Here is a 13,937-nt window from a genome sequence, read left to right as displayed (position 1 = left end):
AAATATTCTAAATAATCATATTTCTACCACAAAACTGACACCGAATGAAAAAAATTGTATTTAAAATTAATATTGCTTAAGAATTTAATTAACATCATCTTCATTCTGACAAAGTTCTATACCTCTGTACCTTTGTTCAGCGTCAGAAAATGATATGCACTAATGATATAATCCAACTGTTTCTTACAAGACATTAATAAAAAAAAGTATGGGTGAGGTGAGAAAATTACAGAGAAAAGATGCACTGACACTGCTCTTCATGGTACACTGAGTAGCTCTGATAAAATGCAATAAGGAGCTAGATCACTAGCCGTGAACTAAGCATTAATACTCATGACATGACACAGTAAATGAGGGAATTATTAGTCACAAACTGTAGAAATTTTACTGGCACACTTAAGCCAAAGGAAGTTCCATTTCACTTAATAGGATGTAATGTTGAGTTAATGTCAAGATCTCACACTCAGCACCCAGATCCTTAGCACATTAAACACATTTGCAGCGTTGATTTTCACACTGGCTTATTATGTGACAATATATAAAATATGATGATCGCAAAGGAGCTTATTTGCATTCAATACTTTCAGCAGAGAACACTGGCAGAAATATGTGAAAGAATAAAAATGCTCTTTACAGGCTGTGCAAGGTTCAAAACAGGTTTAAAATAGAAAAACAGGATATAAGCAGAAACAGAGAGACCGCTCTCTCTTACAGAGCTGACTATTTGACTCTGACCTCACATTGTTGTGGCTGACTGACCTCAATTACCATTGCTGGTTCATCATGGGTGTGACCATTTAGGTAGATTATATGAAAAGGATCACACATTCCTAAATGCCACAGACTAGCTGGCATTTGAAAAAAGTTTTATCTCCAGTCCTCCAAAAGTCGCAGCCTGCCAGTGGTCTCAGTGGCATCGCTAAGTTGACTGCCAGTGCTGAGTTATTCTACCATATCACAGGCAGCTTTTTCTGACTATGAAACAAAACATTTCTGATACATATCTTGGGTTATTTTCTCTCACAGGAGAGCTTAAAGGCTAAATCTGAATAAAATCAATGTTGTCTACATACTGTATGTTGGAGACAAGAAAGCAGTGATGATACATAAAGCAGACAGCAACCTGTTTTGACAACAGGGAGTCAAAGGGTATGTCTACAACATCCCTGGGATATCATGTAAAAGTTTTGTAGGGATATTCGTGTTCATCGTAGAATGCAGCTGAACGGCTTCAGTAAATCAGCTAAATGTAATTTTCACAATGCCAATCAGCACCCCTGCTATATTTAGTATGACTTGGAGAGAACAACCCATCACCTTATTAAAGCTGTCCTTTATTCAAAGGAGGAAGACTGCTTTAACACTATTAAACAACACACAAGAACAACAGCATCCTCTGCATCATAATGTCAACCTTTAGTTGTTATAAGACTACAATTTAACTATTGTAACAGAGTGTAAAGACATGACAAACAAATTCAGTCCAGTAGTCTGTTTTGATAATTTGTGCTTTTACAAAAATATAAATTCAAACAGAATTTAAGTCGCATTTGTCTTTAAGGAATAAACAAAAGCAGCTACTGTAGAGGTTACCATTTGCGAAGCCAAGCAGACATTAATAAATAACTAAATTCTGTGGTGTGTGCGAACTGGACAGCTGCATTTCCTGCATTTGGAGGTTGTGCATTATAGGCACTAACCATACTATATTTGCTTCTTTTTTTTTAAGTTTACCTTTTATTGTAGATTTAGGCCCCCACAGTTGCATGACATCAGCCCTGTCACTAATGTGCATACATATCAGATGACAATGTGTCACATAAATCCAATAGTGTTACTCAAACACATATCCAAATATACATAACCTTATTTGGAAAAAAGCAGAATTTAAAATGGACTTCGGAACAAATTGGGAACCAAAAACACAATTAAATGGCTTTTTAATTGTGGCACAAACACACGTGACATATATTCTACTGATCATGTCCACAGACTAAGTCAACAACCAAGCAAGGTTTGTGGGTTTCACGTGTGTGTCCTCTAATTATGTTATCACTTGCTCAGTCAAACGCACTTCCTCTAGGAAATTAGATGTAGTCTATGATAGGAGAAAATGGTTAATAATTACTGGTCATTTTTGTTACATTATTGCACTTTTAATTAGGAGACGCATTATTTAAAGTTGCAGTGGAAAGTCAATGCAATTACATTTGCTGTTTAATTTGCAGAATAAACTTTAGCCACCTTTAAGGCAGCAATTAATGTCATAAATTATTAGTTTAAGTGATTATTTTATGGTTGGCTGTTTGGATAATGAGACTATCCCAGTCACAATAAGTACATCACAGTTTATAAGCTTTACTTCATCTGGATCACAAGTGGAAACAGGATGGCTGCTGTTTGCACTGTGAACATTTAAAGCTACACTCAGTAATGTGAAAATTATGACTCAGGGACTGTGATGCAATCTGGAAAGTCAAGACATCACTACTCTGTAGTGATTTTGCACTGATGAGCCCATTGTGCTGGTTTTCAAATCAACACAATTCTCACTGGTATAACATCATTTAGATGAGTAACAGGAAATTGCTACTAAAAAATGATCCTATAAACTCAATGAGGACTACCTGTCCACAAACCAAATATCAGCCAAAGTTAGTACATAACTGATAATGTAAGCAGAGCAATTGGGGTCTAGAAATAAGCCAGGAGTTGGTGAAAGAGGAAACAGAGAACACATGCCAGTGAATATTGAAAATTAATCTTATTCCAAAGAAATAATAAACCTGCACAAATCTTCTAAGGCAGGACACTGAAAATGATTATTAACATTCAGTACTGTCATACACTATATCAGCCAAAGTATTGAGCCACCTGCATATTGCACCTACTAAAGGAGCTTTTCTGAGAGCCCTTTCTAAAATGTTATCCTTTTTTGCACCTCCAACAGCTTCCAGTCTCTTGGGAAGCCTTTCTGCAAGATTTTGAAGTGTGTTTGTGGGAATGTCTTCCTATCTAAGAAGAGCTTTTGTGAGGTCACACACTGATGTTGGACAAGAACACCTGACTTGCAATTTCCCTTCTAATTTATCGCAAAAGTGTTCAGGGTTTGAGGTTGGGGCTCAGAGCGGGCCAGTCATGTTCTCCCACACCAAACTCATCCAACCCGATGCTGGACCTAAGGGGCCCATGCCAAAGAGTAGAAATACAACCCCACAGCAATATTGAATTCAATAATTAAGAAATGTGGCCCAATACCTTTGCCCATATATATTACATCTCACACTTTGTCTGCAGTTTCCAGATTTTGATTCAACCAATTTTAAAATGAAACATTTGCTACCAATGCCAAAAAATGACCCACATGGGTGTGCAACAGAAGAAAGTGGTTTAAAAAATGAACTGAAGAAGCTTCTCAGATGAGAGGTGAAACGTCTTCAAGCAACTTAAAGAAGTCCAGGCGCTTTTCTTTCCAAGCTCCTTAGACTGCAATGACCCGGATGTCTGAGAACCTTCACAGACATGGTTTATAAAATGTGATGTGTTCTGATTCTTGTTTTTCTTTTCCCACAGAAGATGTTTAAAATGTGGGCTGTTTGTCAAAAAGCACCAAAGCTCTGCCACACAGTTAACCAACACCCATTTCCCCAAAAAGTGGGGCTTGATTTAGAATTTGCTATTTGGACAAAGTGTGCAAATATATTTATATATTTCCCAGACTCTTATTTTTTAACTAATTTAAAATAATATCTATCTATATATATATTTGTTATGTATATATTTAATTTTGAATTTAAAAAGAGAATGAAAAATGGATGTGTCCTTTTTTGTCCTTTTTTCAATATAGTGTCCATGTTTATTGTTTTCATTTTCAGGACATATCTTAAATTCTACAGTAAACTCCAACAGAAAACACAGCAGCCAGCTGCACGCTTGCAGTGTGGTGTCTTTTTTTGGAAACCCCCTCTGCTCGCGTCTCGTATCCTGAACTGACACCTCAACACAGCGCTGTTGCGCGGGCGGGACTTCCGGTGGAGCGCACCCGGAAGATTCGGATGCAAGTTTTACTGCCCGACCGTGCATCCATATGGTCGTCATTGTAAACGTTTTAATGTGATTTAGGACTTTTTCTACACCCTAGTTTTGCAAAGATGTTATCGTTAGACTTTCTCGACGATGTTCGTCGCATGAATAAGCGGCAGGTAGGTACCAGACCGTTAGTTCACGGCCACCGCTTTGTATGGCAAGTGAGCTCATAGCTAATGATGACTAGCCGCCGACCCCGTTTTTACCGTTGCAACCTCTCTGCGCCATCAAAAGTGTTTTGTTTCATGCGCATTTATATTTTAAAGCTCGTCCTCTCTAATGCATTACGAAGGGCCTACGTGTAAAAATAAATAAATAAATAAAAATAGATGACTTTAGTGTAGCTAGCTGGTTTCCTGGTTTAACATTACTGTCATAGCACCGCTAGCAAAAGTCAAACGCCGAATGTGCTAAAAATGAATCACCACTGAATTCACAAACGCACGGTAATGTTGGGCTAGTTTATACTTGTTAAGCATGCAGATTTGTATTTTGAAATAACTCATTTTTTTCCCTCATTTTGTTTGCAGCTCTACTATCAGGTGCTGAACTTTGGTATGATTGTTTCCTCTGCGCTGATGATCTGGAAGGGACTCATGGTTGTCACTGGCAGTGAGAGTCCTATTGTTGTTGTTCTCAGGTGAGTTCGGTGTTTTTGTTGTTACTTTAAATCTTGTGCCTTTGTAATATCTGCTGATAATTTATGTTTGTGTAAACTTGAGGAAATTCCTCTGTGTAGTAAAGAACCATGTTCCATATGGTCGTGATTGGACTTTCTTGCAGATAAGAAACAACGATATTCTCCAAGGATATTAAAGCTTTATACCTTAGAAGTGGGTAACGTTATGATATGGAGTACATATTAGGAGGGTTGTACACATCCTTCAAAAGGCACATTTCCTCTTTACATTTTAATGCGTTTGAGCTCACATGGTTGTCCAAGTATGTGCAGCAGACTGCGTTCAGATGCACCTTGTGTTATTTTGCATGTGTCATTCCCCCCTTCACTCTCTCCATGCTTTACTGTACACTCAACACTGCCTTATCCTATTAGGATGCAAAGCTCAGTTTTCTTCTATACTTTTATTAGCTCTTTCTTATATGAAGTTTTGTATAGTTTTTGGGGTTAACAACATACTCTTTATGAATTAAATGAACAGTTTCATTGTTGTGAAGCTGTGTAAAATGTTAATTCCAAACAGGATGTGATGATTTGCAAATCATGTAAAGCGTATATTTAAGTGAAAATCAAGACACTGAAAGTTAGAATTTTAACTGTTTAGTTAAATCTGATAGCAGCAACAGGTTTCAAAAGATTGAGCGAGGGGCATGTTTACCATTTTATAGACGCCATTATTTGTCAAAGCTGGTAATGACTGTGATTCAGATTACTTTATGACCCTGTGTAAGTAAGATTCATATTGACATAGGTAAACTTGTTTTATAACCCAATTAAAAAATTCTTAGCTAGTGTCTTGATTTATTTTTAACCTTATATAAGCTATGCAGCATAAAACTGTCATTTTTAAAGTAGGCATTAATGCTTATTCCAAACTTTAAAAAAAATGGAAATTAAATGTTGCCAGCTTTACTAATATGAGCATCTTTTGTATTTCAGTGGAAGTATGGAGCCAGCTTTCCACAGAGGAGACCTCTTGTTTCTGACCAACCGGGTAGAGGATCCAATCAGAGTTGGAGAGATTGTTGTCTTCAGGATAGAAGGCAGAGAGATCCCAATAGTACACAGAGTACTAAAGATTCATGAAAAGTATGAATGTGTATTTTATGAGTGTTGTTTTGTTAGGTTGGATTTTTCATTCCCATCTGTTAAACCCGAGTTTTATTATATTTTGACTGATATGGTGAAAAGGACGGGGCACTCAAGAGCAGCAGAAAGTTTAAGCTATTAATGTAGCATGTGGTGATCTAACACCTTGCTGCACTTTGTTGGATTTCCTTTGATTTGTCCCCAGTTTTGTATTTAATGTTCTAGGAAGCCTCTGTTATATTACACACATGAATCCTCATCCTTACACAGTATTGAAATGGGTATTTATTGACACTGCGGTCTGAAAATCATGCTGATACTTTGTTCACAGGGAAAATGGAGACATTAAGTTCTTGACCAAAGGGGACAACAACGCAGTCGATGACAGAGGGCTGTATAAGCAGGGTCAACACTGGCTGGAGAAAAAAGATGTGGTGGGACGAGCTAGGGGGTAAGTATTTTGGTTGGAAAAATGCATAGGAGGACAGATGTCCTAAAACATATTTTATATAGATAACTCCAATAAAATGTATCCCAAAAGGTTGATTCTGTTCATATGGACGTACCGTTTTCAGTGGGAGAAACTTTTCGTCATTCATTCAATTCACTTCTTCAGCCTCAGTTGACTGCAGGTTTCCCCAACCTTAGAAACAGTACATTGAACAATGACTTTTCATTTCACATTTCTCCCACTGAAAACGCTACGTCGACTGATGCTCCAGTCTTGTCACAGGTGAGAGCAGGTTCAGAATAAACATGTGTAGATGTGAAAGAGTCCAGAAATGTTGTGGTGATGTTATACTCTTTGCAACATCATCCAGCATGACTAATTCTGGAGAGGCTCAGTGATAGCCTGGCAAGCCATATTCTTAGAGAATCCCATTGAAGTTACATAATGCTTGCGACTGTAGTTGAAGACACAGTAAACCTTCTTGTAAGGTTTTGGCTCCTGCATGGTATGTATATGGATGTGCTAAGAGATGGTTTACCTGTGCAGCCTAAAGGAGCTGTATGTACCATCTCTTGCTACCAGTAGTGAGAAGGACACCAGCAAAAAATCAAAACTAGAAAGAAATCAGCCTGGATGCATAAGGCGTCAGTATACCCTTCGCAGTGGTTGCTCTGCTTGCTGCTGCGATATTCTCACACAGTTGCTTTTATTTATACCTGCCATTAAGGCACAGGAAGCTTTTGCAGTATTTCCCTGAATGATAGGTGTTGCCCCTCAGACAATAGCGCCACATAAGCGCTGATATAGGAAGAGAGGAAGTCAAAACTGGAAGGAAACACTTGCAAAGCATTTTATCAACAAAATCAACATCTCGCTCTGTATATCTGTGCATCTCTGAGCTTCTGTAGTGGAATATCAATTAAAATATCAGTGGAAAGCAACACAGTGGTAGACTTGTCTAAATCCTGCTGTAGCTGTTGTGGCGCAATGTGCCAGGTTACAAAATCAAGGTGCATGTTTAGCAGAAGTGCCACAGGCATTGTGATGTGAAATCAAAATCGGCATGTGACTACCCACGATGGGAGGTGCACAGCGACCATAAAAACTTCATAAGGAGAAAGCAATGTACTGTGGCCATAACCTTTAAATGTTTTTGTGGGCTGCTTTGTTGCTGGCTCTTGAGTGCACCTGTTGTCACATTCATTTGCATCAAAGCAGGATAAATGAATTCACAATGGTTTATGCTTCATAAGAGATCAGTATCGTTTACTTTTCACCAACTTTGTGTTATATTGCGATGATTGGGTGTTCCACACATAGACAGTATATTTAAAAATATATGTAGGTAACATAACATCCACTATTGGTTGGTGAAGTCCCATTGTGAAGCTAAATTTTTTCTGCTCATCCTAGAATATTGAAAAGCTTCTTGCTGTACATGGAAAAGAATGAAAAGTTTTTTTCTCTGTTTGTGAACCAGGTTAAAGCCAAGATCCAAAAGGAAACTGTTGTGTGACAGCTAATTAACACATTTCCTTATCTAAATCTGGCCAGAGGAACAAGAGTATGCATAGTTTACACACACATACTACAGTCCATGTAGGTTTAAAAAACAAATGCATCTAAGGAAGCTTTAATGTTAGGTTGGTCTCGATACTGAATAGCAGGCCACTCGCTTGAATATAGAAGTTTATTCTGTTGACTTTGAAGCGTATGCACTTAATAGCTACAACAAGTAACTGTAAGTGCTTAAAACAGCATTGTAAATCCAGTGTAACATTTATACTTACATTGCTCATTCTAAAATTCATTGAAGGAAGTTTAAGAAGTTTTGTTTATGTGGATTACATTGTGTTACAGCATGCGTCAATAACATTTAACAGCAAGCATTTTTTTTTTATCATTTCCAGGTTTGTGCCATACATCGGAATTGTCACCATCCTCATGAATGATTACCCCAAGTTTAAAGTACGTTGGCTGCAAACAATCTCTGGTTTTTAGGCTTAAAAATGTAGAATGTGTTCTGATTTCTTCTCCCTCTGTTATCATTCTGCAGTACGCTGTGCTCTTCATGCTGGGTCTATTTGTGTTGGTCCATCGGGAGTGAGGTGCCCAAGCTTCGGCACTTGAGAAGGATAAACTACGTCCAGGAAACCTCAGTCATGCCTTTCAGAACAGAATTAAGTTAGACTTTGTCAAACCCAACTGGCTTTTTGTACCATTTGTTTGAACATTTTGTAGAAATGTGGATAGGGTGTTTACATTTGAAATATCCAAGCTTTAAAAATATTTTTGTGAGGGAATTAGGCTAAAACTAGCGTGAAGTTGCTCTTTATTTGTAATTTTTGGAATGTGAAACGGCGTTCTTAATGATGAATTCAGTCGTTTCTTTCCTGTTAAATTCATTGTCTTATGTGACCAATATGTGAAGTATTTTATGACAACTGAATATGAATGAAAATTAAATATAAAATCTGGTTACCATCCACTATGAATTATTTTACTTTGTGTCTGATTTCTTTTTTCCCCTGCCTGTTAAAATGAATGTCAAACATCTAATACCTTCTCGTAAAAACAAATTATACAATTTATTTGCTATTTGTTTGGAGTTCCTCAAATATTTGAAAAATGAGTTTTTGTATTTCTGTTGCTGGTTGTCATTAAACTTTTCAAGCATTGTTAGTAATGCTATAGAATTCATGTATTTCTTCATGTGGAATTGGTAAAGAAAGTTAAAGTTTTGATGGTAAATAATTCAATTCTTTCTGGTTTTGGGGTTTGTTTGTCCCCACCCCCTTTAACTTCAACATCTGATTCTGATTCTCGTGTGTGTGTGTGAGAGAGAGAGAGAAATACTGGAGCTGACCACAGTTTAATTCAGGTGAGCTGTGCCAGAGATAATTTGCTGCTCGCACATTTTGTGGCAAATTAAATGGTGTAATGGCTTGTTTGGTAAATTTGTATTTAAAGGTCGGTGAAGTGGGGCACAGTGTGTTTTATGTCTATGCGGGCTGAGCTTTAATGACTGCAGAAATGGTTGTTGATGACATCAGCCGTCATCACACTTGCAATCAAATCTTGGATATCGAGCTTTAATATGTAATCATATAGTGGAAGGTGTAAACTATAATTTTACTATGGATCCACTTGAAATTCTGTTAAGGCACCTGAACTCAGATTGAAGTTGATTGCATTTGCAGTTTTCCTTTGACCTGAGAGACCTTGACCTTGTTAGGTGTGGATTGCCACTTCCATTTGAAGCCATGCATATTTATGAACCAATATTGCATAAATATGATGCAGTCTTGAGTTCAGACATTGAACTTTCATACGAGTTATGAAGTGTTAAAGAAGTCTTTTCTTAAACCTCTTAATTGTAGACTTTGGTGTCTAAATCTATTATTTTGACCCTGAGATGCTGATGTCCACATATTGTAAGGCAGCAGTGGCTGTCTCTTACCATTTAATCTGTGAACATAGGTTTGTCTTGATGGTGAGGTGGTTTCCTAATTAAACTGACATTCAGCTGTGCACAATTTATGAAATCACAAGAGTGTGTGCTAATGTGAAAGGTTATAAAAGAGCAAGATTTAAAACTGCAGCTCTTTCACTATACTTGCAACTTTAGCACCCTGAAGTGACAGAGAGGCCATCTGTCTTTTCAGCTCTAAATTAGCAGTGAGAATCAGCAGGTTCTCTTGTCCACGGAGGACTGACGGTGATCACAGTGGCATGTTGCAACTGGCCAAATGTCATGTTACTCATTGTAAGGGGCTAGGCATGGCCATGGGAGAGAGAAGGGGTGTAGGGACCTTAGCAGGAAATGATTATATGTATGATTATATGTGCTGGAGAGGAAAGCATTAGCTCCCCCCTGTGTAATTTTGTGGCTCTAACCACGCGATTTGCACCAACAGTGCACAACATTAAAAAATCATTAGTTTTTGCTCACCTATGACACTTTTATACTAATAGTTAAAATATAGTCTACTGCTATGCTATATAGAATGACATAGATTAAAAATAAACTGAAAGGTCATGATGACGCATTTGATTGAATTCTCTTAGAAGAAATGCCATATGCATCCACCCATATACCTTTTCCATTTTCCGGAACTTCTGAAAACAATTCCAAATACAGAATTTCATTTCAGTTAATCAACACACATATGTGTACCGGTATGTTGCTGTTCATAGCTTGGTAGGTCAGAGGAGTGTTTTTCAGCAAAGGTTCCTGTCTGCTCTGAGTAAGAATAACCGCGTGGCGCGTGAAATACGCACAGCCCGACACGCAGACCAACAAAACCTTGACAATGACTCAACTGTCTTCATTTCAATTTATGCAGCAAGCTGAATGAAAAAATATACGCATCATACAAAGAGCCCACCCCGGTCAGGAGAGCCTATAAAAGCTGGATACATCGGAGCAATCTACAACCAACAGGAGACACTTGGAAATTTGCGCGCTGGAGGACACTTCACTAGTCCACGCTGAAATGAGAGGGTTTACACTGAATAATGTCTGCCAGTGTGGCTTGTTTACATATCTTGTTTTGTTTTCTTTCACCGCTGCAGTGAGTTTCGACCTGACTGAGCTTAGGAATAAAGTTGCAAAAATCAAAGTGAATCCAAGAGGCAATCTTTGGGCTACAGGTAAGAATATCTGAAGTTACACTGTAGACACATGGGTCGTATTTATTTTGGGTTCCACCTCATCTTTGTATGTATTTTAACAGATAACATGTTTCCTTCTTCTTTTTCTTTTCTGTTTTTAAAAACATTTTTATTGTGTTATGTTTTAAAAAGTTTTATGTCTTCCAATTTTCGCTTGGTTTAAGCACTAATTAATGGGCGTTTCTTTGATTTGGAAGGACATTTCATGGGCAAGAAGAGTGTCGTGGATACTCCTATGCTGCCTTCAAATGAGGACCAAGGTGCCGATGCGCTGGAAGTCACCCTTCCTGCAGAGCAGAGTGCGCTCGGGGAGCTTTTCCAAGAGTTTCTGCGGGTGGCGCTGCAAGCGCAGATGGATACACAAGAAAGTCGTTCGAAAAATCAGGCGAGGAAACTTTCCCTACGTTTTTGATATTTGATGTCAAAAGGCTATTTCTGCGTTATAATATACTAACTCGTAATGTCATGCTCTCTCTTTCAGGAGGAGGACTTGTTGATGAAGATTTTAGAAAACTACATCCGAAGCAGAAAGTGATGTAAAGGATACAAACCTGGCACGCATTAACATGGATCGAAGGTCACCTGGGCTTATGAGTTAAAATAAATAAGAATCGTGTACAGTCTCATGCTCATCATGATTGTAATTTAATGTAACTGGCTTGCTCATTTGCAATACATCTTTTTTTCCAGTTATTTTGATGGATCTATTTTACATGTTCTTGTCATTTGTTTAGTTATTTGTATTAAATAAAATAATGATTTGCACTGCTTTGACTTTGATGTGTGACTGATAAATTACAGATCGATTTGTTCCTTTTGATTGCAAAAGCCCCTCCTAAACAATGCATTAGTGAACTTAAACACTGTTTTTGTTATATATACACCGCTGGTTTCTACTTGCACAAGAATGAACAACACAGAAAAGATGGAGATTGATAATGCTATAATGTCTGGGCACCCTTCAGTGAGATGAGTTTAACTCATACTTTGGTAACACTTGTGGCCTAAAAGACAGTATTACAGATATGGACAAAGGTCTTATTTATACGCCTATCATTAACATTTGCGTCAAACTTTTTTTTCTTACAAAAATATTACTAAAATAACACTTATATAAATATAAATGTAGGCAGCTTACATAAATCACATTTCTTAGTTTCCTGAATATTTTGACATGAAATCAATATAATCTTTGTACTTTTTCTGTCCTTTGCATAAAGGGATGATCTGTTCTCTCGATCAATATTGGTGGAGCGCAGTGAGATGGCCCATGCAACTTCCTTGCCTTGAGCTATTCTGTTGTATTTGAAATGGGTAGGCTATTTCAATATCTCTCCCACAATGCCTTGTCTGCTTTGTGTCATTTCAAGGTGTGGATTGTGCATCAAATCCAACGTGGTGAGAGGTGTGAGTACAGGAAGTCTTTATAAGCTCTAATACACCTTTCCGGTAATGTTTTTGAGAGAGTCAAGAACTGAACACTACTACCTATGATACACCTTTTGTTCAAAACTTTTAAAACTACAGTCACACAAAAACACAACATCAAAAACATAATTCTGTATCCATGATAGTTATTGCCAGTTTCTGCTGAATATGTACATTTGAAGATGGGTAAGAGCCATATATTTTAACTATTTTGTGCCCTGTGCAAAGTAGGAAGCGTTCTTGAAAAAGAAAAATCCATAATTTTCTTTTGTTGGGTATTTGGCTCACTGAGTTTGTTACACGGAAAAAGAACTAGTGCCAAACTCAGATAAACATGTAATTCATGAAATGCCTACAACCTAATGATTCTCTGATATTTTGCCTGTCTCAAGGGCTGCTTCGTGTCTAGTGCTGATCAGAAAATCATAATCCTCAAAACTTGTGTTTAAAATTTTGCTCACACCCTCAAAACCCTCTTTTGATGACGCCAAATCAACACTGAATTATTTTCCAGTTAATCAATTCTCTTTCTCTTCATTAAAAAAAAAAGAGTAATGAGTGTTTAGCAAAACATAAGGAAATCTAAGTGATTTTGAATGTAGCGTGATTGTTGATGCTGGATAGAGTGGTCTGATTATTTCAGAAACTGCTGAAATACTATTCCAATAAATTACTGAATGAATAATTAATTCTAATACATTTTCATTGACAATCAACTCTAGGGAATGGTCACTATATATAAAAAGGAGTTGAAAATTAATTACTTTACTTCTGGATAGATCTCCTTCCTTGCTAAAGTTACATGTGGAGATGTGTCTGCTTCTTAGTAGTGTGGGAGTCCCACTGACATGCACGATTTAACCACAGTACTGCAAATAACAAAGTGTTGTTACCTGGCTACAATTGTAACTGTGCCATATTCTATTGAGTGGTAAAGTCCAGGCTGCTGTAGGCTGTTAACATTTTGTCTATTTTTGTTAGAAACTGGGTTATCAAAATTGACCCTTAAGTTTGTAACTTCAGATTTTTGTATTTCACATTAGAATCTGGAGCACACACATTTATAATTAAGTCTTTGTCCAGTAAACAACAGCCTTTAGATCCTGGAATTTTCAGGTGCAGGATGCTGTGTACAACTAGGTTAGTAGGCTAGAAAATTGGCCACAATTTTTACAGGAAAATAAGCCTGCACAATAACTTAAAGGAGAATGAAAAGCACTAAAACATACTTTTAAAAATGACAAAAGGAAAATCAATAAAAAACATTCTCGTTCCTGTTTCTTTTCATTTTTATTTTGTTTAAAAGTGCGAACATGTATCCTGGAACTGTAGTCATCACATAGATATGCAAAATGTACAAGCATTTGATTGTTATGAGAATTTCGGTATTTTTTTTATTCATTTATTTATTTATTTATGTTAAATGTGAGGCAAGTGAATGTTGCAGTTTGATGTAGTGCTAAAATAATTAGTAATGTATTTGTGTGGGTGGGTGCCTGTGGTTTAGGGTGAGTTGCAAGTCCAAACATC

General features: G+C 37.2%; 2 protein-coding genes across 2 annotated transcripts; both read left to right on the top strand.

The window, feature by feature from the left end:
- The first annotated feature begins 4,010 nt into the window (after window positions 1-4,010).
- On the top strand, window positions 4,011-8,803 carry sec11a (SEC11 homolog A, signal peptidase complex subunit). Its single transcript, XM_031732792.2, has 6 exons — window positions 4,011-4,202; window positions 4,617-4,726; window positions 5,705-5,854; window positions 6,186-6,305; window positions 8,216-8,273; window positions 8,362-8,803. The coding sequence occupies exons 1-6, from the start codon at window positions 4,152-4,154 to the stop codon at window positions 8,410-8,412; spliced, it is 540 nt and encodes a 179-aa protein (XP_031588652.1). The 5' UTR covers window positions 4,011-4,151; the 3' UTR covers window positions 8,413-8,803.
- A 1,773-nt stretch (window positions 8,804-10,576) lies between these two features.
- On the top strand, window positions 10,577-11,716 carry nmbb (neuromedin Bb). The gene is made up of 3 exons (XM_031732814.2): window positions 10,577-10,958; window positions 11,177-11,364; window positions 11,461-11,716. Exons 1-3 carry the CDS (start codon window positions 10,802-10,804, stop codon window positions 11,512-11,514), a joined length of 399 nt encoding a protein of 132 aa, XP_031588674.1. The 5' UTR covers window positions 10,577-10,801; the 3' UTR covers window positions 11,515-11,716.
- Window positions 11,717-13,937: the final 2,221 nt, after the last annotated feature.

This window comes from Oreochromis aureus, linkage group 1 (assembly GCF_013358895.1).
Source record: "Oreochromis aureus strain Israel breed Guangdong linkage group 1, ZZ_aureus, whole genome shotgun sequence".
NCBI lineage: Eukaryota > Metazoa > Chordata > Actinopteri > Cichliformes > Cichlidae > Oreochromis > Oreochromis aureus.
This window is presented reverse-complemented; position numbering and strand designations above follow the sequence as displayed.

What these genes read in the sequence shown, in the direction of transcription:
- sec11a (XM_031732792.2), top strand. Translation starts at nt 4,152, where the DNA reads ATGTTATCGTTAGACTTTCTCGACGATGTTCGTCGCATGAATAAGCGG. An exon ending in GTACTAAAGATTCATGAAAA is followed by an intron (nt 5,855 to 6,185) that starts GTATGAATGTGT and finishes CTTTGTTCACAG; the next exon opens with GGAAAATGGAGACATTAAGT. An exon ending in GTGGTGGGACGAGCTAGGGG is followed by an intron (nt 6,306 to 8,215) that starts GTAAGTATTTTG and finishes TATCATTTCCAG; the next exon opens with GTTTGTGCCATACATCGGAA.
- nmbb (XM_031732814.2), top strand. Translation starts at nt 10,802, where the DNA reads ATGAGAGGGTTTACACTGAATAATGTCTGCCAGTGTGGCTTGTTTACA. An exon ending in AGGCAATCTTTGGGCTACAG is followed by an intron (nt 10,959 to 11,176) that starts GTAAGAATATCT and finishes TTGATTTGGAAG; the next exon opens with GACATTTCATGGGCAAGAAG. An exon ending in AAAGTCGTTCGAAAAATCAG is followed by an intron (nt 11,365 to 11,460) that starts GCGAGGAAACTT and finishes TCTCTCTTTCAG; the next exon opens with GAGGAGGACTTGTTGATGAA.